The sequence below is a fragment of the Micropterus dolomieu genome, linkage group LG22 (assembly GCF_021292245.1).
Source record: "Micropterus dolomieu isolate WLL.071019.BEF.003 ecotype Adirondacks linkage group LG22, ASM2129224v1, whole genome shotgun sequence".
NCBI classification, from domain to species: Eukaryota; Metazoa; Chordata; class Actinopteri; order Centrarchiformes; family Centrarchidae; genus Micropterus; species Micropterus dolomieu.
The window spans coordinates 29,747,687-29,774,599 of NC_060171.1; the positions used below are offsets into that span (position 1 = coordinate 29,747,687).

The 26,913-nt window shown below is 41.5% G+C and overlaps 1 protein-coding gene across 3 annotated transcripts in view; it reads right to left on the reverse strand.

The window, feature by feature from the left end:
• zcchc14 (zinc finger, CCHC domain containing 14) overlaps positions 1-23,945 on the reverse strand; it is a 32,254-nt gene extending 8,309 nt beyond the window's left edge. For all 3 annotated transcript variants that reach the window (XR_006822701.1, XM_046036539.1, XM_046036538.1), the window contains exons 1-10: positions 22,746-23,945; positions 19,338-19,568; positions 13,434-13,677; positions 6,589-6,659; positions 6,334-6,405; positions 5,089-5,156; positions 4,144-4,313; positions 2,106-2,142; positions 1,511-2,021; positions 1,203-1,300 (exon numbers count right to left, since the gene is read on the reverse strand). Coding sequence is in view for 2 of the 3 variants with exons in the window: in XM_046036539.1 (XP_045892495.1) it covers positions 1,203-1,300; positions 1,511-2,021; positions 2,106-2,142; positions 4,144-4,313; positions 5,089-5,156; positions 6,334-6,405; positions 6,589-6,659; positions 13,434-13,677; positions 19,338-19,568; positions 22,746-23,240 (1,997 nt within the window). In the remaining variant the exon portion in view is untranslated. The remainder of the gene's footprint in view (positions 1-1,202; positions 1,301-1,510; positions 2,022-2,105; positions 2,143-4,143; positions 4,314-5,088; positions 5,157-6,333; positions 6,406-6,588; positions 6,660-13,433; positions 13,678-19,337; positions 19,569-22,745) is intronic.
• Between the last annotated feature and the right edge of the window lie 2,968 nt (positions 23,946-26,913).

Genomic DNA, 26,913 nt, shown 5'->3' on the forward strand with positions numbered 1-26,913 from the left:
CAGGTACATATAGTACTTTCTTGTTTCCCTGATTAATTGATTTTGTTCTACTTACAGTGGCTTTTAGAATGGTGGGATTTATCCATGATGGGTTGGCTCTTATTTACATTTCAGTTCTACCACGACCATAGAAAATACTGTCTTCTGATTGGCCAGAGCCAGTGCCTTATTTTCAGATCACTGCACAGCTCTGATGTAGGAGTGACCCTGAATACTCAAAGATTCAATACTGAAGGAGCCTATGTTATGAAATAGGATCATGCCATTTTGGCTCTATGAGGGTGCACAATGTCTGATTTTACATTGAACTACCGGTTTTCTTCCGATGCGAGGTGCACATCTGCGAGGTGCATGCAACTGTCGACGGACATGCACAACTCAGCACAAGACAGGAGAATGGCAGGCGAGCATAGCGGAGAGAAAAGGGTCAACAATAAGCCTCAGTTTAGCTGCAAATGTACAGTGCAAGTTACAGTGCAACTTCTCAGTATTAAAGCGGACTCCCTTGTCTGTGTGTTAAGTACAAAGCTGAAGCCAGGAGGAGATTAGCTTAGCTTAGCTTAGCTTAAAGCCTGACAGCAGTCCAAAGTTCAAAATTATGCCTACCTAAATGTAGCTAAAAATGACAATTAGTGGTTTTAGAGGGAGTAACATATAAGTATTTCTGTTGTTTACCAAGAAATATTTACAGCATGTAACAAACTAAATCTCTCTTTGTGTATCAATTAAACAAACAATGTTACTTATTTGTGCATTAGAAGTGCTGGTAGTATTGTGTATTTTTGAACTTTGTACAGAGCAAGGCTAGCTGTTTCATTTGTCTCAGTCTTTACGCTAAGCTAAGCTAAGCTAAGCTAAGCTAAGCTAATCGCATCCCCCCTCAAGATTCCTAGTTCTCATCTAAGTCTTGGCAAGAAAGTAAATATTTCCCTATAAGTCAAAGTATTCCTTTAAGTAATGTTTGATGTTTCAATAAAATGGCTCCTTGTGGATTATCAAAAAAATGTATGCTTTGAAATGCCAATACAGCAAAAAAACTTTAAATAAATAACTTATCTATTTAACTCTTCAAAGCCGCAGAGGACTGATCTTTTACACTGCAGTGCACAAGAGGTGAAAACATAGTGACACATTAATACAGTTTGAACCCAGACAATCTAAAAAATCAAAAATCAAAAAAGTGTGTTATATCTGCAGCTTACTCTGCTGACTTCTGTAGCTCTAGTTGAGTCTTGAGTTTCTTCTTTGCTCCTTGGGTCAAGTCGTACTTGTTCAGATCCTCCTCTGTCAGTGCTAAAAACTGTAGCAGACAGGGAAACAGGTTTAGAACTTGCGGAAACAATAATCATGTATAAGAAAATCAGGCATACTGGTTTATTTAGAAAGTACACAGCTTAATCATGACCACAGCTTCAAATGCTCATTTTAGTTAGTTACTGAGCCTACTTGTTGTTTCCTGTAAGATATGTTGAATAAAGAAATTACAGGATAGAACCTAAAGCTGACCCACCTCCTCCATAGTGAGCTGTTTGAAGACAGGGTAATACTTATGGAGCCGAAGCCTGCGGAGCCAGTCCAGGATGCCGTTCTGCTCTGGCGTGCTGGGCTGGGACTGGGATGGTGCCTGTGTAAGGGACTGGGAACGAGACAGGGAATGGGACTGGGGGTACGAAAGGGACTGGGAATGTGAGTGTGACGTTGGCAGGGAATGGGACAGGTGCAGGGACTGGGCGCTGGACTGACTGCTTGTTTGCTGATGAAGGTGGTGCTGAGAGTACGAGTGCGACGGACTGTGTTGGGGATGCACCTGGGAGGAGGGATCACCTCCGCCAGCCATGCAGCTCTGGGTGTGCAGTGCTGGCACAGGGGGAGGGAGGGAGGACAGCTGGGGGGAGTGCTGGGGAGGAGGAATGGAGGGAGGAAGCGGAGGAGGGAGGGAGGAGACGTGAGGAGAAGGGCGAGTCAAGACAGAGCTGTGGGTGCTGACGACGGGCTGGACGCTGGCCACTCTGTATACCGCCCTGAGAGAAAGAGACTGAGTCTGAGGGGGCACAAATTATGATGATGATGTATGATAGAAATACAAAGATTGAAAAAAATCTTACCTGTTGGTTCCTCTGTACTGAACTGTACAGCCAAGATCTGAGGGACAGAGTGAAAACACAAGGACCTTCATCATCATCTTTATTATCATCACCACCAAACTCAAAACAAAACAAAACAAAACAAAACAAATAAATTCACCCATGTGATCGAGTGAGTGAAACCCAGATAGCGCATGTTTAAAATAAACAGTAAGACATCTTTAACCATTTCATTTAAAATATTTTGCATATGCTTTGGCTCAATTTGCGAAACTCTGAACACATAATGCTACACGCCTAATTTTCTCAAATACCACGCAAAATAAAAAAATCTAATGGAGTAATACATTATGCAGTGAGTTAGTCAGAGAACTGTAAAATAATGCCATAGATAATGGCCACCAGATAATTTGATCTTCTGTTTTAATTTAAAGGTAAAATGCAATGCATGCACTTTTATTTTACTTAGATGCAATGGGGTTTCATGTGGTAAGTCATAATTTCAACCTTCCAAAATATGTTTGGGACATTTGTGCACTAAAATAAAATATAAAATACCAATACGGGTTTTTCAATGGCCAATACCAATGCAGATATCTAGAGAACAGGACGGCCGATGGGCGACATATAATGCCGATATCAAAACAAACTCATGTATAATTCCATTATTCCAATAAGAGTACAATCTAATATACATGTTATCTTAGCCAATAATGTATTGTTTAGATGCAATTTTTTATTAATTGATGAAATAGAAAAATACATTGGGTTCTGCTGTAGATTTCAGAACGTGACTGGTGTTAAAGTGAGTTTGGGGTGCAGTTTGCAGAAGTGACATCATTCAACTGCTTTATTATATAATTCACCCTAGCCAGTAATGATTTTAAATGAGATTTGCTGTTGCAGTCATTTAGGATGGGAGAAACATGTTAACTTATAGAAAAGACGATGGTGACTGAGGAAGTGTACTGCTCCAAACATTGACGAGGCTGCCTGCAGATATTTTTTGTATATTGTCCTCGTAAGTGTAGGCATTTTGCATAGTCGGCTGACCGATTAAAAAAATTCGCAAGGTTTATCAATGAGACAATTTGTATAAGAGCATGCAGATTTGGTCAGGCGTCATTTTGTTCTTGTCTGAAAGCAGTGTCTGCTGTGTGTTTATTGAGATAAACCCATTAACCAGAAGCACGCACGCAGTGACCCATGTGTTCAATGCAATAAATGTGATATTACAGCTTCGGTACACATTATGAAGAATGGACAGTGACATATTGTGGTGGAGCTCTGTGTGCTTGTAGAGACAAATTACAGCAGAGTTAGACACATCCATATTAGCCTTGCTTCCCAGGGGTCTCCTGTGAGTCTGGCACACACACACACATACACACAAAAGTAGAAACACATGCAAAAAGTGCAAGCACACACAGATATACACTGCACTGATGGGCTATAAATACTCTCCAGGATGAAGTCACACTCACAGACTCAAACACACACTCACACACATCAGCATGAGGTCACCACACTCTAGGCTTCCCAACACAAACATGCCACGCAGAATTCCCACACCAGACTAAAATAGACCCCGTCCGCTCCCTCCAACACCTCCAAAACACAAACTGAAAATCCTGTCTACAGTCTCACCTCTATCACTTTGGCACCACCAACAACCAAGACATACACTCATGGCATTGTCCTTTCCATTCCCTCTTTTTTCACGCCCCCTTCTTTCCCCCAACTCCAACACCAGAACACAGACATGAAATGTTTTATCTTGCCCCATCCCTCCTTGGCACCTTCTTTCCCTGTATCTAAGAATAGTATGTTTTATATCCCTGCTGCCCTCTATAAAGACTTACTAGTTCTTTAGACTCTGCTGCCACACACTCATGACACCTGCAGTTTAAACCTATCTGATGACTTCTGCTACATGTCAACTCCTATTTTACATTTACATACATTTAAAAAAGAAGACACGAAAAAAGAAGAAATGACACAAAAATCCAAATCCAAAGAAAAAAGACATCATTGACAATAAAGCAAAATAAAGACTCACTAGAGCTGGAGGTGAACGGGCAGGTTGGGGCTACAGGAAGGGGGGAGGGTAATGGAGGGAGGGAGGAGGGAAGGGAGCCAGGGGAGTTGGGTGAGAGAGGCCTGGTGGAGGTAAAGAACAGCTGGACGTTGTGGTGCTGGAGGACATGGCAGGGCAGCGCTGTCAGACACCTGGGCGCAGGCAGAGAGACAGGACAGCAGGGGGGCAGACAGGGAGTCAGACAGACACAGGGAGGCCAAAGAAAGTCAACTGGATTCAAAAACTACAAGAAGAGATGCATGGAGGTTGGATTAAAATAAACTCCACACCACATCTCCAAGATGTGCTGTGGAGCACTTAAAAATAGCTATGTGCATATCAGCGTATATACATCTTAACATATTAACAACCAGGCAAGACAATGAGATACCTCAACAATACGATTGTTTGTACTGTAGATGTAGATTAATTGAGTCATTTAAAACATTTTAGCACAATTTAATTAGGTTATTGTGACAGTTTGCCTTTTTAATGGGTCTCTGCTTTGCTGGCCAGACAACTAGCAAGCGAGCAAAGCGATGTTCACAGGTGTTCGCAATGACTCATATGATAAATATGATGTGTTTGCAACTAGAGTGCTGGAGGACTGAATGAACCCTGGGGAGGTTTTGACCACTAGTGTACTATGGTACATTTGTGGTCAAAACTATGGAGAGGTAATGCTTTTACAAGGCCGTCAGCGATACACATTCCTGTCAGCTTTCTCACGTTTTGCAAATGCTTATATGGACAGTCAGTGACATGTGTCGACCACTCAAACTTTACATGAACTGAATTGTCTGATGAGCCTGAAAAATGTTCAACCAAATATGTTACGTTCCTCAGCTGGAACTCACCTCTCTATGATGAGACAGAAACCACACTTTTTATAGGGCAAAAATAAACAAGTAGGGTTATGAGACTAACCTGGGGTCCAGCTCTTTGGACTGAGGGAGAGATTTCTCCACTCCTTCATCTGGAAATGCTTGTGACAGCTTAGAGAGAAAAGTTCAACAATTAGGACATGAACACATACTAAACTAAGCACATTGTCATTACATTTCTATGCCGATGATACTAAGCTATACATCAATATAACACAATACTTTGTGTAGTTAAGAACAAATGTCTGTTTACCATAATTACATTTTTTTTCTGTTGCTATGGTACTATTACCAGTATGTACAAGTACAAGAGTCCAAAACAGATCATACTTCTAAACCATTAAATCTTACATTCAAAACAACTGATTTTGCTTTCAATCGGTTTGTTAACATCTTTCATCCCAACATCTATGATTCAACATTTGTTAAGTCATCTAAACAGAACAATTCTTTCAGTTAAGTTATTGTAACTTACATGGTAAATGTAAATCATTTAGTCCAAGACAAAACAATGTTTCAAAATCTCTCTTTGAAGTGCTGAAGGTAGGGCAAAAAACTGTATATTACCACATCACAATCGACAAAAATCAATTTACATAATTTCTATCCAATTATTAGTGTGATCAATAAAGACAAACAGTACAGTATTTTACTGCAACATATACGTTTTGTTTAGTCAAATATAACAAATGTTAGTTTGAGCACTATGCTACCAGTGCTAAGGTTGTGGGCTTTAATCCCACTGAGGTCACATAAAAATCTCACGCTTTAGGGTGGTGGTGATTCTGACGTTTGGAATCTGAACGTATCAGGCAAAATAAACAACAATATATATAATTATGTATATTAGGAAATGTTCCCGCAATGATTAATAAGGTACAATGAGCATAGTGATAGAAAGAAGTATTTTAACAATTGAGAAGAAAATCTTATCCAAAGATATGCATGCACTTTGTATGAACATAATTTACGTTCTAGATGTTTTTTCAATGTCAGATGTATTTATAATTGTGAAAAAAGATTTTCTTTTTTTTTTTGTACTAAGATGGGTGTAAGAAGGGTGACATATTACCACATATTTGTGTCAATACTACCATAGCAACAGAAAAAGCTTTAAATCAGAAACAGAAGGAAAAGGGATCCATTCATTAATATTTTTTACAGACCCTTTATACTTTATTCTGTAGAATAAACAGTAATTAAGCCCTTTTATTATTCTCTGAACCTGAGTATCATCTGAGATTATTATTATCAATCAGGGAAAGTGTGTTTCAGTGGTGGTCCTGACCTGGGACAGCAGCTCTGTCACCTCCTGCTGAGTTCTGACAACAGATGACACAAAACCATCTGACCAGCTGGCCTGGAGGGGGGAGTGGAAAGGATGCAGGATGAGGAGAAGGGGAAGGCGGAGGTGATGGAGCAGAGGAAGCAGAAAACCAGGTGGATGGAAAGGGTAAAAAGATGGAGAGATAAATGGAATAAAAACTGGAAAAGTCAGCAGGAGTCAACAGCGTGCGTGTATCTGTGTTTACACTGGACCCACCTCAAACACATATTCACTGGTGTCTTCAGACTTGTGTGTCACTCCTCTCAGCATCACCTTCTCAATGACCACTGGATGAAGCAGAGATCGTTTCACAGATGATTAACATCACACGTTGGAGACAGCTGCTTTAACACATCAGTCATTTAGGGTTTATTATTTTAAAGGGCCTGGAGGAATTTAAACTTGGTCTAGTCTCAAAGGAAACAAAACCAGATGCTACAAGTGAAGTTGTTTAATCCTGTCTTCAGGTGTAACTATTTTGATGGAAACAGGCAGATCACCTGCACTGTTTGTGCTTTGTCTCGATACCACCGACCCATAGCACAAAATGACTGCAGTGTACAGTGTGTGCAACGTTTGGTGACTCCATGTTGATTACTTCCCCAGGTGCAGAGATTTCTCACTGGGACTCTGCTTCCGCAACTACATGCATTTAATCTGTTCAAAAAAGAGCTATGAGTAGGTGGCTGGTATTGCAAGACATGAAGTGAAAACAACATCAAATGACAAATGTTATTATTACAGAATGAATCCTGCACTGCAAAAAAACCCTCTTTACTAGTAGTTTCCTATGGTTCACATTAAAAATCTAATTAGATATTTTACTTCTCAGTACCATCAAGGTGTCGCTTTTTGTCATTTACAGTTCAGTTTAAGAAGTGAAAGTGCCCCAGTTTTTGTAGTTTCTAATGAACAACTATTTTAATTCAGTCATGAGCCAAATGCCAAACATTCAATTGTTCAAGTTTCCTTAAAGATTTGCTATTTTTTCCATTTTATATCACTATAAATGGAATATAATTGTGTTTTGATCTGTTTGTTGGACAAAACAAATAATTTAAAGATATCATCTTGAACACTGAGAAAATGAAATGGGAATTCTAAAGCATAGTCGAGACTAAACATTCCAGGGGTGTACAATATTTTGATAAATGCAATCAGATCATACAAATGTGTCTAGCTTAACTGACTTTGAATTACCGTTAATACTGTGGTATCTATTCGTTCATGTAAGAAATGTTCGAAATTGAAAGAGCTGCTTTATGGCAATATTGGATTTTTGTGTGTCACTTGATTTGCTGGATTGGCCAAAAACAGTCAGACATGTCTGGTTATTTTATCCATTAACAATTTCTCTACAGATTTTTCTGTTGAGAAATACAACAGATCACAATATTTATCAATATCATGATAAAAAATTATAAATGATTTTAACCATATTGCTCACCCCCAAAATATTGGATCAGTTAACAGAAATAACAATCCACAATGGCAAATTGCAACACTACTTGCTATCCTCTTCCAATTACTGTCTTTTATCTCCCTTCATATTCAAATCCATGCCTCCATATGAGAGTATTTTGTCAATATATATCCCAACTATAACACATACTCTTCCTTCAGCTTCCTTTCAGTAGCCTCTGCCACCTTCCAGTGAGCCAAGTGAGCCAAACTCATCTGTGAGATCTAAGTAATTGTGAGAGCTCCTTGTCTTGCTTTTCCATTCATCCTCCAAGATATGTCAGCTATATCTGAATATTCACGGTCTGGCAGCTACATGACTGTCCATGTTGTCCATCACATTTTCCATCTGGACAGAAACTCTGTTCTGACCATGCTGCCAAAGCCCTACCCACAGCTGCTACTGTACAACTCAATCATGATGGCGCTCCCCACCTGGGATTCAACCTGCCCAAATTCTGTTATCTGTCTGATCCAACCTGTACTCTCCCCACTGGCTGCCTGGTACCAGCCTTCAAGACTGTTAAGGCAGTTACATATGGAGAACTCCTGACAGGCCAAATGACCTCCCCACCATCACTCTCAATCACCCAGTGTAACTTAAGAGCACATATTTATATTTAAAACTGACGGCTTTATATCATGGCTTTATATTGTGACATTTTTAGTTTAAACTTGGTCTCCTGTCAAAATGCATTCTGACCCCTATTTTTTGGACATCCATGTTAACAATTAATATATTGAAGCAAATCTGTCTGTACTCACACATGAATGAAGACTGTATGCCTTCACATGTGTGCAAACATCTTGGATTATTTGCGCATATGTCTACTTCTATGTCTGGCTGCGTGCCTCAGGTGAAGAGGCAGGTTGGGGCTGCTCCACTGACATTGGATCCATGTCATTAGATAGAAGGTGAGAGTAAATTGAAAGGGTGGGAATGCTAAATACATCGGCGTGTGTTTGAACAGAAGACCTGCATGTGTTGATTTAGACATTTTAGACTCCAAAACTCTGCCTGGAACCACATTAATATTATAAAGCGTACGGTCTAGACCTGCTCTATATGAAAAGTGCCATGAGATTCGGCGCTATATAAGTAAAACTGAGTTGAACATGAGGTGTACAGAAGCAAGCAGCAGGGGAGGGGAATAGAGGGGAAGAGTAAAGGAGGCGATGAATAAAGCTGGGGGTTAAGGTGTAAAGACAGAGGAGTCGCTCGCACCCCCCCCCACACACACACCCATCCCTCACCAAGCGTCCCCTGTTGGACATACCACCATGCTACAATCATGTTTAAAACCTTCTAGTGATTTTATTTAACTTTAGTCAAGAGTATACCTGCAGCTGTGTGAGTGTCCTCACTCTGCAGTGCCCCTGCTGGATGGAGCAGAGATCCATTTTGCACCCTAAATACCACACTATGCACTCCCACACTTGATGGGATGATGTTCAAGAGTATGTGTGCATGACATGCCGATAATGTGATCAAAAGAGTTTCAGTCTCTTAATAAAGATGATAATGAATATTGATTAAGATCCCTCATGTTGCCTGTGTGTCTATATTACTTCACAACTACAGTTTATGTGTGTGTGCTAGGAAAACACATAAAAAAAAAAGGTGTGGCTCATTCTGCCTGGGCTGAGGTAGCAAAAACTGTAAACACACAGAGGGAAAATGGCAGGACATGGCATATAAAGTTAATTGTGTGTGCCTGTGGGCGTGTGTATGTGTGTACGCTTCTCTGCATTTGCGTTTTATGCGTTTCAACATGCTGAATACAACTCTGTGTGTGTACGTGTGTGTGTGCGTGTTACGCTGGTGACAGCTATGTGGTGTGACCATGAGGTAGTGAGATAGTTGAGTATTGTGTTACAGACAGAGGCACGGGGCCCACCTTAAACAACATACTGTACACCAGCTGGTCACTGGACGATTGATTTCAAATGAATGATAATGGAAGATATCCTAGATAAACTAATTGCCTTATGAAAACCAATAACTCAGTGTCACTGTCATCTATGCTCTGTGTATGTTCTACACCCACAAAGTTTTCACTTTGCCTGATTAGACCTCTTCACAGGACTTTGTGGCCAAATACAGACTGTGCTTAACAGAAATTACAAGGGTGAGCACATGTCCTCTTTTTCCCGGACATGTCCTGTTTTTGGGACCTAAAAAATGCGTGCTGCCGGGATTTCTAAATCGCCCAAAATGTCCTGGATACGGCTTTAGCTTTCGACAGTCGGTATTCATATTGTGTGTGTTTTTGCATTGCTTTGACCTCTCTCTTTAGGTCCCGTCTTCTGGCATGCCACCATTGGTCGGTCTTGTAGGCCTGTACGTCCTTCACACAAACATTGGTCTAACTGCATCTCAGAATCGTGTGCATAAAGTTGCTCATCAATGTCACTTTCTTTGAACCAACCAATCACAGCCTGGATGGGACATTAAAAAGATGGTATTATGCTTTTTGGCATTTTCTCTCTCCTTTATTGAGTTATATATCTTTTTTGTGCATGTAATAGGTTTGCAAAGTGAAAAAGCCCAAAGGGTGTTCCCATCTCCCACAGAAAACACTGCTCTGAACTGCCTGAAAACAGCTCGTTTGTAGACCAACCTTTACTTCCCTTTCATCCCTGTGACGTCACAGCAAAATGCACGTCATAACGCTCGCCAAGCGGCTAGTCCAACATGCCCTCAAAAACACCGGTGGAAAAACACCAGTGACAAGACGTCCGCCTGCTGAATCTCCTCTCCCTTCCAAACACTAGCTGCCCTCCAGGCAGTCAATGGACACAAAGTTGTTCCTGTGATGTAGAGACAGAGCTCAGTTAAAACTTTATGGATAAAAGATACTTTTGTTACAGATTAATAATTCACCACTCTCTTGCTCCAGTCCATGTTGCTAAACTGGTATGGGGAACATATACAGCTGAACCGAAGCTTCTGATTTGCTAGTAGTCCTTAACTAGGTACTGCACAAGTGCAACTCCCAACAAAGATCATATAGAGGCAAGATGTATCACTCCATAGCTAAAACGAAGCGTTCAACACAGGGTGAAAAGAGGATCTGCAGCAATGTGCAGTATGGTGTTTTTTGAAAATGAAACCATGTAAACCTGAAAATGAGCATAATACCACCTCTTTTCCTTATCATTATTGACAAGTTAGCACATAGCATCAACAAATTAGAGACTAACCACCATGTAGACCAGGATTTAATTACTGAGAACAATGTACCATTATGAAACTAACTATAAACAATCTGTAGGCAGACATTAACCAAATAAAGTGCAACCTATAAATATATTAGTATTATACTGTATACATTTTTTTATTTCTTGTTATAATATTGTACTAATACACTAATTTATACCAGTTACTCCTCCAGTAGGATAGAGCCTCTGCAGTACACATTTCCACGGTGCCACCAATTACTTGAATCCCCCCAGCCCCACACTTCCATCCACTGCGGGTGTCTGTCTGCCTCCTGCCCCCGCTGTCCTCTTTTTTGAAAACAAAAATATGGTCACCCTACAATACCCTCAGTGTCCTGGCAGTTTTCTTGACCCTGTTAGGGTGGGATGATTCACACCTTTGTCCATCTTATAGACCTTTTCACGGCAGAAATTTTGACTTGTCATAGCAGGAAAAGTGCAGGTGTAACACATTTCGTTAACAATGGCTCTGTTCCAAGTGTTCCAGCGATCAGTGGGGCAGCATGCACAATACCAGGACCCAGGAACTTGCTCATCCAGGAACTTGCATTCGTTTTAATGTTATCAGTTACACCTGTGCTTCTCCTGCAATGACATGCCAAAATGTCTTGTCTACTTGTTTCCAGTAGCAACAGGATGCTACTTTTAGCTAGCCCTGATAAACCAAGTGTGCTAGCTATTCAGTACCAAATAGGCTTTTAGGCTAGCAGCTAAAGATCTAGATATATTTCTTTGGAGTTGGTGGAGACTAAACAGAGAAGTAAGAGTGAATATTGGACTTGGACATTTGCAACATGAACAGAAACACAACTCCAAGTGAAAGCTAATTTGGCATGTCTGCTGGATGTGTACACTAATTATTTGAAAACATGTTAGCTCTTAAAACTTCCCAAATCAATATGACCATATGTAATGTAAGAGGGATGAACCCACAAATAATTATAGCCCAACTGTCAGATTTATAAAACGTTTTAGCATCTTTCAGCTCATTGTTATGGTTGTACGGTCGACAACTTTGTTTTGGTTCAATGTCAATCACCTCGTTTCCGGCTAGGGCTGAAACAATTTATCGATTCATTTGAATAATTCGATTACTAAAAAACATCGACACAAATTCTTTGCATCGATGCTTTGTTTATTCCATATAACCATAGAGTGCACTGTTTCGCACAGTAACAGCAGGGTGACAGTAACAGCAACTTTAGCATTTAACTTAAATCATGATTGGTTGTTGAGTTGAAGGCTAGCAAAAGTAAGCTGTATTCCTCAGCTGTAATTGTATAAACATGCGATTATTGTTAGTGTTCTTCGTCCTGGTTGAGCCGGGAGTTTGGGCTGCAACGTCACAGTCATGACTTACACAGCTGATCCGGGGGGATGGCACGCCGCCAAGCAAAAGTACGATTACTCGATCAATCGATGAAATAATCTGTAGAATTCTCAATTACTAAAATCATCGGTAGCTGCAGCCCTATTTCCGGCCACAGCGGGCAGCTGTAGTCAGCAAAAAAAGCTCTGATAAACCACCTGAACGCTACCTGCCAGCACCAAACAGAAGACAGACAAAGTTAGTAACTAGCGGGAAAAAAAAAAACATGCAAATATTTTGTAGCTAAAGAGCCAGGTATTTTGCTCAGGTGTTGGTGAAGATCAAAACAGAACAAAAAGTTCTGTCAAAAAGAGACAAAAAAGAGTAAATATTATAAATATTATATTTGACAGGTATCCAGAAACACAACTAAAAGTAAATGTTTATATTCTGCAGTGTATCTCCTGTCAATAGGCAGCATTAGGTTGTTGTTACTGATAGATTTAACTGAAAAAAGGGAGAGCTCATTTCACTTATTTAATTTCATTCAATGTACTGTAGAAATGCATGACAATAGGTAGATCTGGCGTTACTGAAGAAAATATTGAGACATATCCTAAAGTTTTATCATAGAGGGAATCATTGATTCAGAACGTTTTGTGATGATTGCAATCACCGATCACCCTGAACCTGAAACCATGTGCATGCTTAAGTGCACAAACACAGACACACACACCTAAGCCTTAGGGCAGCATTCTTTAAGCAAAGTTGTAGCGTGCCAGCATGCCACATCTTGTTCAACCAAGCTTAACTGAATGTATAGCATGACACATACACTTGCCTATATGCACAGATGGAGGCTGGAGTGAGGTCATACATACATACACAATTTTCTGAGATCAAGAAAAGTAAAGAGTAATATAATTCAACAGCACAGTAGAGAATATCTCCATTACAGAAGCTCACATGTACTATAAATAGTCCAACATGTTTTTCTGGAAGTGAAGCAACAATTTAGAAATGTAGCAGGAATACAAAAACAAGAAATGCAATGACTCCAGGAGCTCACCTTTTCCTGCTTTCCCCTCGTGGCTCTTGGTTGGTGCTGATGCATCCTGGCCTTGCCCAGCAGGCAGAGGACGAGGCAAATGAGGAGGAGGTGGTGGTGGTGGTGGAGGAAGAGGGGGAGGAGGAGGAGGGGGAGGGAGGTCAGGGTGAGGAGGGGTGAGGTCCTGGCTGAACGCTTGGTCTCGTCGTCCCACGGTGACCCCTGAGTTTGGCCCTGAGACTTTACCGGCCTCTCTGGTCTGGCTCTGGGGCACAGGGGTGAGAGATCATTCAGCAAAGGCAGTAAAGTTAAAACCACAGAGCAGAGGTCAGGGACAACTATATACAGTACACTGCAGCATGTGTGGTACCAATATAACAGTGACTTCAAGGTGGGATTTCTTTGCTTACAGATGAGTCAATTGCAAAAAAAAAAGAGAGAGAATAGCAAATTCTGCGCCTGCTCTCATGCGAGCACATGGAAACAGTCCTACGCAGTTTCCCCACTCCTCTTAACCAGTTGCCTTCACAGTCCTACATGGGCACAAAAACACAAACGGCAGCATTCAACAACCATCGAGATGAATGCAACGCTTTGCTGTGCTGCCATCAAGTTTGTCTTTTTCCTCGAGTCTATTTCCATCTCTTTATACGGGTCTCAGAGTCTGTTGGTGTCTATCTAATTTCCAACCCTTCGCAGGGTCTGTAGCGCCCCCTATGATTGTAAATTCAGGGTGAACTTCCACTGTTGGTTGTGGCTCGGGCTGCAGACCTCCACATTGAGTCCGCCCATCCTGTGCTGTCACTGCTTGAACAAACTTGAACACTAAGCAGCGCCTTCTCCGGGGCTGGCACAGAGCTAAAACAAAGTGAGGAGAAAGATCTGGCAGGGCAGAGCAAACCAATATTTAACCAGAATCGTCCAGTGAGAGGGCGCTCTTATTTATAGCAATGCCCTCGAGGAGCAGTTGTAAAGAGAGAGAGTTGACATCCAAACACACATTTAAACCCGGTTGCTGAGTTTTACTGTTGGACGAACTGACTGCTTCGATAGAAACTGGGATTGATGTGCTTTGCTGAAGAACGGCAAACTCTCCGAACCTGGTCTATAAACTGCAGCATGCAAACTATTGTCATTCCCTAACAATTACATTTTTGAAAACTCCACCATAAGATCCTCCTGTTTTCAAAACAATCTTTCTATGATTAGTAAACTACTAGTAAACTAAATTAACCGAGAGGATTAAACATGGCCTTTACAGACTGACAGGTAACTCACAGGGGACAGTATTAGCGATTGTCATCCCACATCATCAGGATCCATGTAGAGAGACCAATGAATGACAGCAAGTCATGCTAGTCATACTTCTAATGTGTATATGTAAAACAGATTATTAACATCTCAGTCTTGTTGTTTAGACCACGCCAAGGGTTATTTTGATAGCTTTCACAAATGAACCACACAACCGCGAATGGGCAAATGCACCAGGGTTCGTTTTAACTGAACCCAACAGGTTAGGCGTGAAAGCAGCCCAGAACAACTTTCAAGAATCCCCAGACAGCAGACATGGGATTATTTTCTGTTTAAGAATTTGAAAAGTGGTCCAAAATGGCACCTCTGGGAAACGGCCCTTTCTCTTTGATTCTGCAGAACTATGATGCAAAATTTGACATGAACCCTTTGATGTAAAAAAAGATGAAAGATTATCTTGTCCCACTGTGAATCTGCATTTGTCCAGGCAGTAAGTAAAATACACCAAGAAACACCAGGCAACAATATCAAGTGTTTTGGGATGGATTTTCTCTTTAAGATATTTGTCCATAACTTCTATTAGTATAGCTCTTCAAAGCTGCTCTAATCAATATTTTTATATTAACAATGGATCTAATGATTGATTATGTATAATGTGAAAAGTGTCACCCAAAGTGACAAACCCGCAGAGAATTATCTTCCAACGCTGCGGTTTTTCTCAACTTTAAGCATCTTTCAGCTCATTGTTTTGGTCTTTTGGGACGATTTGAAATATCTATTTTTGTCCGACCAATGGCTCGAAACCCAGACATCCGATTTACAATGATATAAAATAAAGACATTCAGCAAATTCTCACATTTGAGAGGCTGAGATCAGACCAAAACGGAACGTAAAGGAGACAAACACAACTCCAAATGAATGCTAATGTTGCTACATCTCTGCTGGATGTGTAAATTTCACCATATCAACTTTCCAAGGTGATAATATGTCAGTATTATCAGGTTCAAGCAGGTTTAAGGGTTTTAAAGTTTGTATAATAAGAAAAGATTTGTATCACCCAGTCTATTGTTTATGAATTGAAGGTTAATGCATGTTTTACTGAAAGCAAAAAATTAGCATGGTAACCCACGTACCACAGTCTCAGTCACTCTTTAAGACAAACAGCACAGTTTGTAAATCCCTAGAGCCCACAACATTTTAGCATATTACTCCAGGCCAGTACTCTGCCTACTAACAATTTGCCATGATAATAAATCGTTTATGTGATTAATTACAAGGGCACTTATTTGAGCTGCATACAGAGTATCTGTTCATCATGGAAATTTCACCACTACCGTTCTTCCAGAGTCGTTCTCACTTAAATGAGATTGTGTGTAAATAAGGGTTAATCATAACCATAAACTTAGAAGATTAATCATTTGCTGTATTTTACAATACTGGACACTATGCTCTGTGTAATGTACTGGATGTGGACTGAATGGTCCAGTCAGCATTTTAGATACTACATTTACTGTACATACATTGCTATGTTTATAACCAGTTGGTAGATGCAGTGTGTATCTACCCCTGTTTAAAGCAGTTAAATAGGTTACTTCTTCCACTTTTGGATCGCCATATGTCATACAGTTCAACAGGAAAACAATTTATAAAATTAAAAATTAAAAGTTAGAAGTGTGAGCAAAAACCTACATGTGCTATTGCCTACAAACACACACACACACACACACACACACAGCATGAGGCAGTAGATCTGAAAACAATTAAGTGCGCTACTGCCACATCCGCATGTTACTTGCCCAACCTGCCAACTCTCTGCTCTGTGTGCAGACCGTAAGTGAGGGGAAGGAGAGTCTGACTCTGTTACGCTGAGAACACTCATGAGAACAACATGAATCAGCCGAAGGATTACGAGGAGGAAACAGAAAAACAAGGAGTGTGGAAATGAAATTAAGATTATGTTCCAGATATTTGGACAGCATGTGAATCTCCCTGCTAGTAGCAACTGTAAAGTAAAACAAGACTGAAAACTCTAAAACACAGACTGTGAGCAACTCCTCCTCCTCCCTCTGCTACAAAAGTCTCTGTGGTTAATCTGACACTGGTGTTGTTTTTTATAGATACATAAAGCACTCACAATAGGGTGATCATGCAGGTTTGTACAGGCCCAGCAGATGTGACCCGTGTACTGTATGTGCTGTTTATACCACTGCACTTCTGTTGTCTGCTGGTTCCCGCTGGAGAAAATCTATTTCAACAATCTTTCCTCTGGAGTGACTCGGCATCCAGCTGCTTTGCGTTAAAACAAACTCATGCAAGTTTATTTAAAATCCTGGGGCAAGAAGCATTGAAGTCTGCTTTAGTTGCAGGGGTGGGAAGTAAGTACATTTGCACAAAATAAATGAGTATTTACATGTTGTGCTACTTCATTTTTATTCATTTACTCAACTACAGACCTCCAGACTGCCAGCACTGATGCTAATTCAAACCCTGCTATAGCGGAGTTACATACGGTTGCAGTTATGAAAGCTATTGTGTCAAATATATATTTCGAGTATGTGACAGTATCTGCTCTACTATAGAAAATGTATGCTCTAGTTTGCAATGAAACCCAGCCATTCCCTTGAGAGAGCTGGGGGAAGGAAAGAGAGTGAGAGAGAGAGAGAGAGAGAGCATTTATAACTTCCTGGGGATTCACTGGAGACACACACACACACACACACCACAGAGGGTTGATTTCAGCATAGAGAAATGTGCTGACCTGCACTAAGCAGGAGCCAAGGGCAACAAAACACTAAATACAAACGCTGCTCTCCGGGCTGGGTACTTTCCCTTCACTGCTCACACATGTTCAAACAGTGTGCCTGCCTGTTTCTGTGTGAGCATATAAGTGTTTATATGTATATGTGTGTTTACATCTGTGTGAAAGACAGGAACAAATTACGTGTTGCTTCTTCAACTTTGTTTAACTCCTCGTCTCGCATTGATAAGAGTGTCAATATCTTTCTCTTTCAGATTTCAGAAGTCCTGATTTGTCTAAAGAATCCCTATTCAGCACTCTGCAGATGATCCCACATGTTACTGTAACAGAGGGTTAATAAACCACAGCTGCCCTTCATCACTGGGAAATCCCCTCCTCTCCCTCCCCCCATGATCTCCACCTTTTATTACAACACACCCAGGCAGAGCGACCACATTTAGTTGTAAACAACTTGAGTCTTTTTCCTCCTGCCCTCTTTTATCATCAATATTTGGACTATTTTAGATTGACCATCGATTTTGTTGTTAGAGAATTAGTTTTACAAGAAGAGCACTTTCACAATTCACAATTCAAAACATTTATCACATGTCAGGGATTTGGCTCACCATCACCAGGAAGAAGGCTGATGGTTCAAACTGCATGTCCAGTTCCACTAGCTGGGGACTAGTCATTAGACTGGTCATAAAATGTCAAGAAATTCAGGGGAATTATGAACGTCTAAGAGGAAATCAACAATGCACGTCATTGTTTTGGTATTTTTAGTATTCCCACATGTTCTTGAAAATCTTTCACACACCGATTTGTGCACCTGTATGTGTACACAGCTCAGCGCTTGTGAGAGTTCATTTATACACTCTGTGTTTTATGTACAGCAAAGCAAACTGAGCCGGGATAAGCTGAAGTGTTGTCCAACGTAAATCCTTCCTGGGCCCTAATATTAATTTTCCTTATGACAAATATGTTTATCGCATATCATATGTTAACCACAGCCATTCAGTCTGTAGCCAGTTCATTTACGCTTTTATGTTATGCAACTCAAAACTCCTGGGTCCAGCAAACAAGAAGTGACACCTTTTTGTAACAGAGAGAAGAATAACTTAGTAGTTGACTAGATGTTTTTTTTTTTTTAAGTTACTAAAGCTTTCTCTGGCTGTGGAACATGAAGACATGAATTAGTTACTCATCTATGATAATCTGCCAGCTTACCTTATCTTGCGGTCTTGTTGTTGTAATGCCACTTTTGCAAAAAAAGTAAGTTAGAAAGTAAGCAGACACACAGGATTGTTGGACCGTAGTAATCCGATGTCTCGTGCATAAACTACAGAAAACCAAGTTATAACCGACAAGTCTGCTGTGTTTAAACGTGATTTAATGAAGGTAAACACAGCGGACGCCATTTCTCAAATCAGAGGCTGCAGATTGATCACCACATCTGTCTTGCCTTCAGCTACTGCAGGGATTTAATGGACTGACGGAGAAGCTTTTCATACAGGATAAAGCAGCCATGGACAACAGACAGTGGAAGAATCACTTACATTATTTCATAGATGAATGCTGACTGACTTACTGAAGTTCCATTTAAACACATTTTCTGAATGGAGAGTGTTTGATTAAAACAGTTTACTTAAATTTTTAGCATTATTCCACCATCGCTGCACATTTGTATTTTGTTTGCTCTTGCAGATTGACAGTGGTCCAGAAACAGACGTGGTTCTGATACATCTATTCTTAGCTCAAAGTCTAAGACCCAATTTCCCCCCAAATAACCCAGAATATTAATATCATTAACAGACCCATCAATTAAATCTTTTGTTTTACATATTTGCTTTATTTCTTAGAGAACTGAATCTTGCTCTGTTGTTCAACGTACATGAACTAACAAAGCCCGCTAAACTCTGGCTTTGTTGCTCCCTACCTTGTGGCAGCAGGTGCAGTGTGTCTGGCAGGGTTGGCAGGCCGGCAGAGGCAGGTAGGCGGCGCTGGCATCGGGCAGGGAACAGGCAACGGGGGAACACGAAGCCAGAGGCAAGGACACGGTCTGATGGTGATAGTGGTTGTGTGGCTGGGCGTAACAGACAGCAGCTCGATCCCCGCCAGGGGCTGCAGCTTGAGCCTCCCCCCCTCCTCCTCCTCCTCCACTGCTCACCTGCAACAACCAACATGTCCAGTAAAAGGCCAAAAGGAAAACACAGCTAGAGTAAGATGTGACAGTTGTGTCATCTCTTTTTCTACTTATCTCTAGTCTTTTTTAGGGATGCCCCACTCCCATACTGATATCAGATATCAGCCCGATACTGACTCAAATCTATCAATCTATTCAATTCAATTACGCGTGTAACCAGTAGAACAGTGCACCAGTAGACCCCAACATTTTGCTATGAGAGCTAACATAGCATGGAAAGAGCTAAAAACAAGGGGTGAGCAGTTAGGAACAAGTTCTACGGCTACTTGCAATTACTGCAAAGCCACTGGTGGTGACGGTAGCAGTGCAAAATGTAACACAACCAACTTAATGACCTCTAGAAGTGGCATGCCAAAGAACATTGTCAGATTGTCAGTCTCCCTGGTATCGCATCTGTACTCGGCATCGGCCGATACCCAAAACCCAGGTATTGGTATCAGTATCTGGACTGAAAAAGTTGGATCGGTGCATCCCCTGCCTTTTTATCACAAGAGATGGGAACATGTTGATGTTGTAGCCTGTACTGTATCACTGTAAGAAGAGTTTCTCAGTAAAGCGGCGGGCAGAGCGAATGAGAAAAATGTTTTTTATCATGAAGCCTAATGTTACTCTACAGTTCTGTGGTTTATCGGTCAAGTGTGTGAACCACACTGCAGACTGGAGTCTGTTAACAGTGACTGACAGATATGCTCGTCTCCTCTATGAAATATCTGTATCTTCACTGCGCTGCGTCATTATAAACTATGATGAACTGGTTGTGGGCCACATCTCTCTCTTTCGTCCAGGCGCTGTCCCTCCCTCTTCATCTCCTTCAGTTCTCCTGCATTAGTTCCTGTTTTTCACTGTGTAGCTGCTGTGGCTGCTGTGACACACAGTCTGTTGGTGTTCAAGTTTGCTGTCTGCTGTAGTGTAAAGCGTTCTCAAATTGTTGTTAATTATTGTTAATAGATACAAGTTATCCTGACCATTCACATGAATGACTATGAAAAACATGAATATCGCGCACCATTCAGTATGATGTCACTATATAGGCTGTCCTTCTCTCAGCACCCCCAACTCTACTGACTTCCAGCATACCTGTGTAGGGGAGTGTTAGTTGGCACACTTTGGCATCATTTATGTTAGAATATTCTAACAAGCAGCAAACGAAAGGTTAAGGTCTCAGCTATAAATAAATATGTTGGTGTACACAAATGTTTTTTATAATTAGATGATTTGTGATTAAAGGCATGTTATGCATTTGTGCACACAATTATTTTCTGGTCCTTTAATTAAAAACTGAAACAATTTTTACTCAACAAAGCAAATATGTTTGTTTCTGTGACCTTTAAGGGAATTGTTTGTATTATTTCTATGTTGAGCTGTCTATGATGCTGAAAGTGCAAATAACGCATTGAAGTCCGAATATATAACGTTATTAATACTACCCAACTGAAAGCCTCACATATTTTCTATTGTCACTGCCTTTGCCACAAACTGGGCAAGGTGACACGATACAGAAATTAGCATAAAGTATTGTTATTACGCCAAGCAAGGAAGTATTTCACATTTAATATGTTGTATGGGATGTGCATGAACATAAAGTCTTTTTCCTATGTGATGCTGTTACTTATATTCGAGATTAGACCTCCTTGTATGACCTCTTATGAACAGAAATCCAAGTAGACATTTTTGAGAAGGGTAGTTCTGTGTAAAAAGTAGAATCAACCCAATCACAAATGTAGGGATTATGAAGTTCCATTGTATTAACAATGTTTTACACCTGGGTTCTCTGAGATCCCAAACAGAAGTCAGCAAGTCTCATTACATCAGGGAAAGTGTATCAAGTATCAAGTTAATAAAACAATGTATGTTGTTTGAGCTGTTAATGAGGGTCCAGGACCCCAAACAGAACATCAGGGTTAAACATTCAACTTTAGAATTCCTAAAATGCCATTTATTGCATTAAAACTCCTCAGAAAATGAAAGATTATGGGTTTTAAAGACACATCAGTTCTTCTTTTAGCTAAGTCAACTAACAAGAATATCTTTTTAATCTGACCTGAGCTGTGGCCGACATCATAAACTGCTCGCTGTCAGCTTTCACCTACAAACATGTAATTGACATTGTTCACCACTCAGTAACACAAGACTGAGGTAGCCTGTCATTGACCACCTCTCACCTGTAATTTAGATGTGTAGATAACATGCCAGTGTGCTGTACTCATCTGTAACACATTTCCTCTGCCAGACCTCAGAAAAACCTGAAATTAGTTTGCGATTCACCTGCTACAATGACGTTTCTTTCCCTCTGAGCAGGTGAAAAGCTCGCCTGTGGCCAGGGGCCTGACGGACGGGCGGCTGTGGTGATAACTCTACAAAGTTAACAAAGCCCGCAGCGTCCAGTGCTCTGACTTTATGGGAGTCTTTTATCTGGGAGGAGGCACCTTGTCAGAGAGATGTGGATTCACAGCAGAGTAACAGCCTGCACCATGCTGCCCTCTCACCTCCTTTATGAGCTCTGTCATGTAACATTTTGTTCAGACAGTGGGCAACCGCATGTTCTCTGTCAGCCACTGAGTAGAACTTTAACTGGTTATAATGGTTTTTCATTTATGCCATTCACACTCTATACAGGACTTTTTATTATCTGCTTTCACTTCCTCTGACAGGGAACCCACATGAAAACAAACTGAAAGGCTCTTTCACTATGTGCGACATTTTTCACCTAATACTGTTTGTCCCCATATACTTCCATTTCTCATTTCGCAGGTGTGTTGGCATCTGAGTGGGCCAATTTAGTTAAACTGGATTTGTGGGAAACAAGTTCTTTGCGTCAGATCATCTAAATGAGAGTGGCATTTCTTCCCAAACAAGTAACTCCTAAGGCACAGTCTGCTCTTGATCTATCCATCTACTATGAATTTGGCAAGTGATTCAGTTGCATGTTTTTGTACACTTCATTCTACTAGTATGATTCATTGAACAACATAATTCAGTCATGGTCAGTTTTTTTCACTTGAAAATCAATGAAAAAGTGTAAAATTATTTTCAAATGATATTTTATGCAGTCTGACAGCTGGGCACGTGCTCTTTACTCCTTGTAACCCTGTGAAAGGTGTGAACTTTCTTGTGGCTCTCCACTGGGAGCATCCCTCTCACCTGCAGGATGTCCTGGATCTGGCTGAGCTGCTGCCTCAGCACCTGCTTCTGGTGGAAGCTGAAGGCCGGGTGGTGAGAGGCCATGGTGAACAGTAAGAGAAACTGCTCCTCGGTCCTCCCGTCGTTCAGCGCCAGGCCGTAGTTATTAATCACCGTGTCTATGTGAGTCAGAGTCCGGTAAAGGACCCCCGCCGCCTCCCTGTTGTCCGAGCCGAGCAAGGCGAGGGACACCAGCAGCTTGCTGCGCACCACCTCGTCCGTGATGTTAGTGAGGCCCGACAAGTCGGCGGGGTTGTTAGCTTTGATTTCCGCATCCCGGAGGGAGTGGTAGTCCTTGCGGGCCAAGTCCTCCAGACAAGAGCCGAGAAAGCGGAGCTCGATGGGGACGCAGAGGTCCAGAAGGCCGCACAGGAACTCTGCTCTCTGGGCTGAGGTGAGGGAGGAGAACCAGCGGTACACCCCCTCCCTCTGCACACAGCTCCGGCTCTCCACCATCCTCACACATCCACTCACACTGAACTGTAATTGTACTGTGAATAACTGGAATTAAAATGTCAAGACTCTCAACTGAGAGTAAACTCCACAACAAAGGGGGCAGCGTGTGTATGTGTAGGTGCGTAATTGCGCAGGCGCGCGTGAGCAGCGTTACTCTCGAGTGGCCATAAAGTCAGAGCTAATTAGTCAACTTTTCTCTCACTCCACACGTTCACTGTTTGTTTACACACAGTGGTCACAGCACTGACATGAAAAAAACGTAACAGTGGTTTTCTTTGTTGGCGGACCTGCGGCGACAGAGCAGCAGGCTTTTCCATAAACCATAATCTCACCAAGTCGCCTCATATGCAGCCAAAGTGCTCTGGTTTGTGTTCAGCGCGCAGCTCGGCAGCCAGGAGTCCCTCCGCCGTGTCCCTCCCCGCCGGTCGGACCGCTGTCCCCCGTCCTCATGGTTTTCCACAACTTGTGCGAGGAGCTGAAAGCCCAGCGATAAAGTCCCGACTCCTCGCAAGATTGTGCTGGGGTTACAGTTTAAAAGCACAGCTAGTGTGATCCAAAGTTACCGCCGCCACTGGAAATAACATAATAATTTCCGAGACATTACCTCATCAAACGCCGATGTGGAAGAAAACCTCACAGATGATAATAGAGCTTTTGCTCGGTGTCCGTGAATGAATTTAGTGCAAAATGTAGTTTTCCTGACCCCGAACTCTACCATGACTCTTGAAATCGAGAAAAACAGCTGTGTATAACATTATCTGAAATCTGGCTGCAAAACCAGCCCACATTATAGAACTACCTCCGCTGATTGGCTGCAAGTCCCGTCTGTGTTCAAGAGCTCTCTCGTGATTGGCTCAGACGGATATCCGCTGCCCTGCTATTTCACATCTTTTTCTCATGCGCTCATAACATATCTCAGCTTAGTTAGTGAAGCTTTAAAGTGCCAGATACACGTGAAACTAATGCTATATAATCTATGTACTATGGTAGTCACACCAAAAGTTAGGGTCTATATGTATTACGAATCATTTAGTTATTGCTTTTAGTAGGCTATTGTTACTTTCAGAGTTTTAGAAGCAAGTTAGCCTGTTCAGAAATGACAGCAAAAGTAGGCCACTTTAGCTACAGAAAGGAAATGTTACTTGACAGATTTATTTAAGGACTGGTGTTCATATTTTAGAATGCCATAAATAAGAAAAGTCAACCATAAAGCCACAGTGATGAGTATAAAAGGTTAACACAGAAATACAGCCTAATATTTGCAAGGGATGAAAGATGTGGTTGTGAAATTTCATGTCAGTCCGGCGGGTGGTTCACTAAAGCCACTGTAAAGATTAACATACTTTATGTCCTACATGGTAGCAAATATAATTGGCATTATAGTTAAATAGTACGTTTATAACTAAGTCCTCTGTGTCCTATAGTGAAGCCCCTTTATGCTGTTTTTTTGTAGTTCATATCTAGGACCAGAAGATGGCGTCAGATGTCCATGTTGAAACCTGATGCAGCAGCACACTTGTTGATGGACGCGGTGTTGCATCCACCATGAGCATGCTTTGTCACAGATGATATAAACCTCAAACACCAAAAAATAAAAATAAAAATGTAGATTAAACACAGCTTTACATAATCTAACACTGCCTGTTGTTTTCACCTCACTCTGTCCTTCTGTGTGGTTCTTCACCTGGTTCTCCATCAATACAGCCAAACTCTCCATCCTCCCTCTCATTGAGAACATTGGTCTCTAGAGGTAAACCCCCCCCCCCCCCTCCAAACACAGGCCAGCTGACAGAGGAAAATTCACTTAAGGTTGCTATAGTTACCATATTCCTCTCTCTCAACCAGGCCTGTACCACTCCCTCTGCATCGGGGATGCTGCGCATATATATACATATATATAGCAACACAAAGAAAGATAAAGATTAAAAACACAAGAGCCAAGAGTAATTTTCTTTCAAACACTTTCATTATTTTCTCCACATAACTCAAAAACAAAACAGAGTAATTCCCAGAAACATAAAGAAAGAAAGAAAGAAGGAAAGAAAGAAAGAAAGAAAGAAAGAAGAAAGAAAGAAAGAGTCAAACTATAGATAGAGAGAGCTTGGCATGCTGTAGCATGCTGCGGACTAACAGGGTGGTGCAGGGCATCGTCACCAGGTTGATGGCATACAGCAGAGCTTCAGTCTGGGACCCAAATGAAATGAAAATATATTGTTCTGCCTCTCGGGGTGCAGGCACATTAGACTGTACTCTTGTAATAATAAATATTACAATAATAAAATAATAAACCAAAAATTAGCCTACAGCCCAGTTTGGGTTTCAATCCAATGTTGGACACAACAGCGAGCCTCCCTGCCTCCTGGAAGTTGTTACCGACGGCAACAGGCTCAGCCATCCCATCACATGTAAGGAGGAGGATGCACACACATGTTCACACACGCAGATGAGCGTTCATGTGTACACATGCAAACAAACACAGAGGCTGGTCTGCCAGGTGTGTTTGAGACACTCACACACACACACAGAAAAACCCAGTGTCTTCACTCAGCTATAAAAATAGACAAACTGTGACTGGTATTTGTGACAGCACTTTAGTCTGTCTGTTTGTCATTGAGGGATCGTTGGAGGAGAAGCTGAGGAATGGAGGCGGTAAATCCTGACCTCGATCCTGACCACTGCTTGCTTCTACACTACAGTCGACCCAGAAAGATTGATAACAGTCCGTAAACTACACTTACACATGTTTTACCTTAGCTTCATGATCAGTGCTAAATAGGTTTCTCTCCAGACACTGCTCTTATCAAAACGTAACATGTCGCATGTGCTTCTGAAGCTTTTCTTGCTTTCAGATTCAACACACAACTAAGATATTATAGTACATATGCATGCATTGTTGTACTTTTAGCAATTTGCGCTACAAAAGCAAGGCAGGTGCCGACTAGTATGTTTTTTCAGACATCTTGCAAGTATAATATAAAAGATGTTGCCTTCAGGTTAAGTTTGGAGAGAAGCAGTGGGAGACACTGATTTATCAATATGATATTGTCTTTGAAGCCATTTTTTCTGGTGTTGCACATACAGGCTTTGCTTCTTTTAATGCTGTACTGACTCTTAATACCTCAGCTAGTACAGTAGGCGCAGGGCTTTGCCAAGGACGGTCTGTCTTGAACTACCACCAACACAGAGGGAGCTCCATCCTCTAACTGGTGTGTGTGGAGGCGGGAGAGAGTAGGAGGGAGAGACGGAGAGAGCACAGCTGTCCGCTGATGCTAGTAGGCTAGATGTGGATGAGCAGTGACTGTGTCCTCATGAGATGCTCTTGTAAAGTTCATGAACAGCGTGAAAGGCCACTGAGCTACATGTAGACCACGCACAGACACACACACACACACACACACACACATTGCTGGAAAAGACATGGCAGCTTGATACACACAAACATGCTCACATTCCCCACAAAAAAACATTTACACGTTCACCGCAAACATACAGTTTGCAGAGACACATGCACTCACTCGTTGACACGCACACACAAACTTACTCAGTGCCGGCATGAGATGAAGAATGAGAGAAGACAGACATCAGAGGGGCGGGTGAATGAGAGGGTGTGTGTGTGTGTGTGTGTGTGTGTGTGTGTGTGTGTGTGGTCAGGGAGCCATCAACCATGCATCCA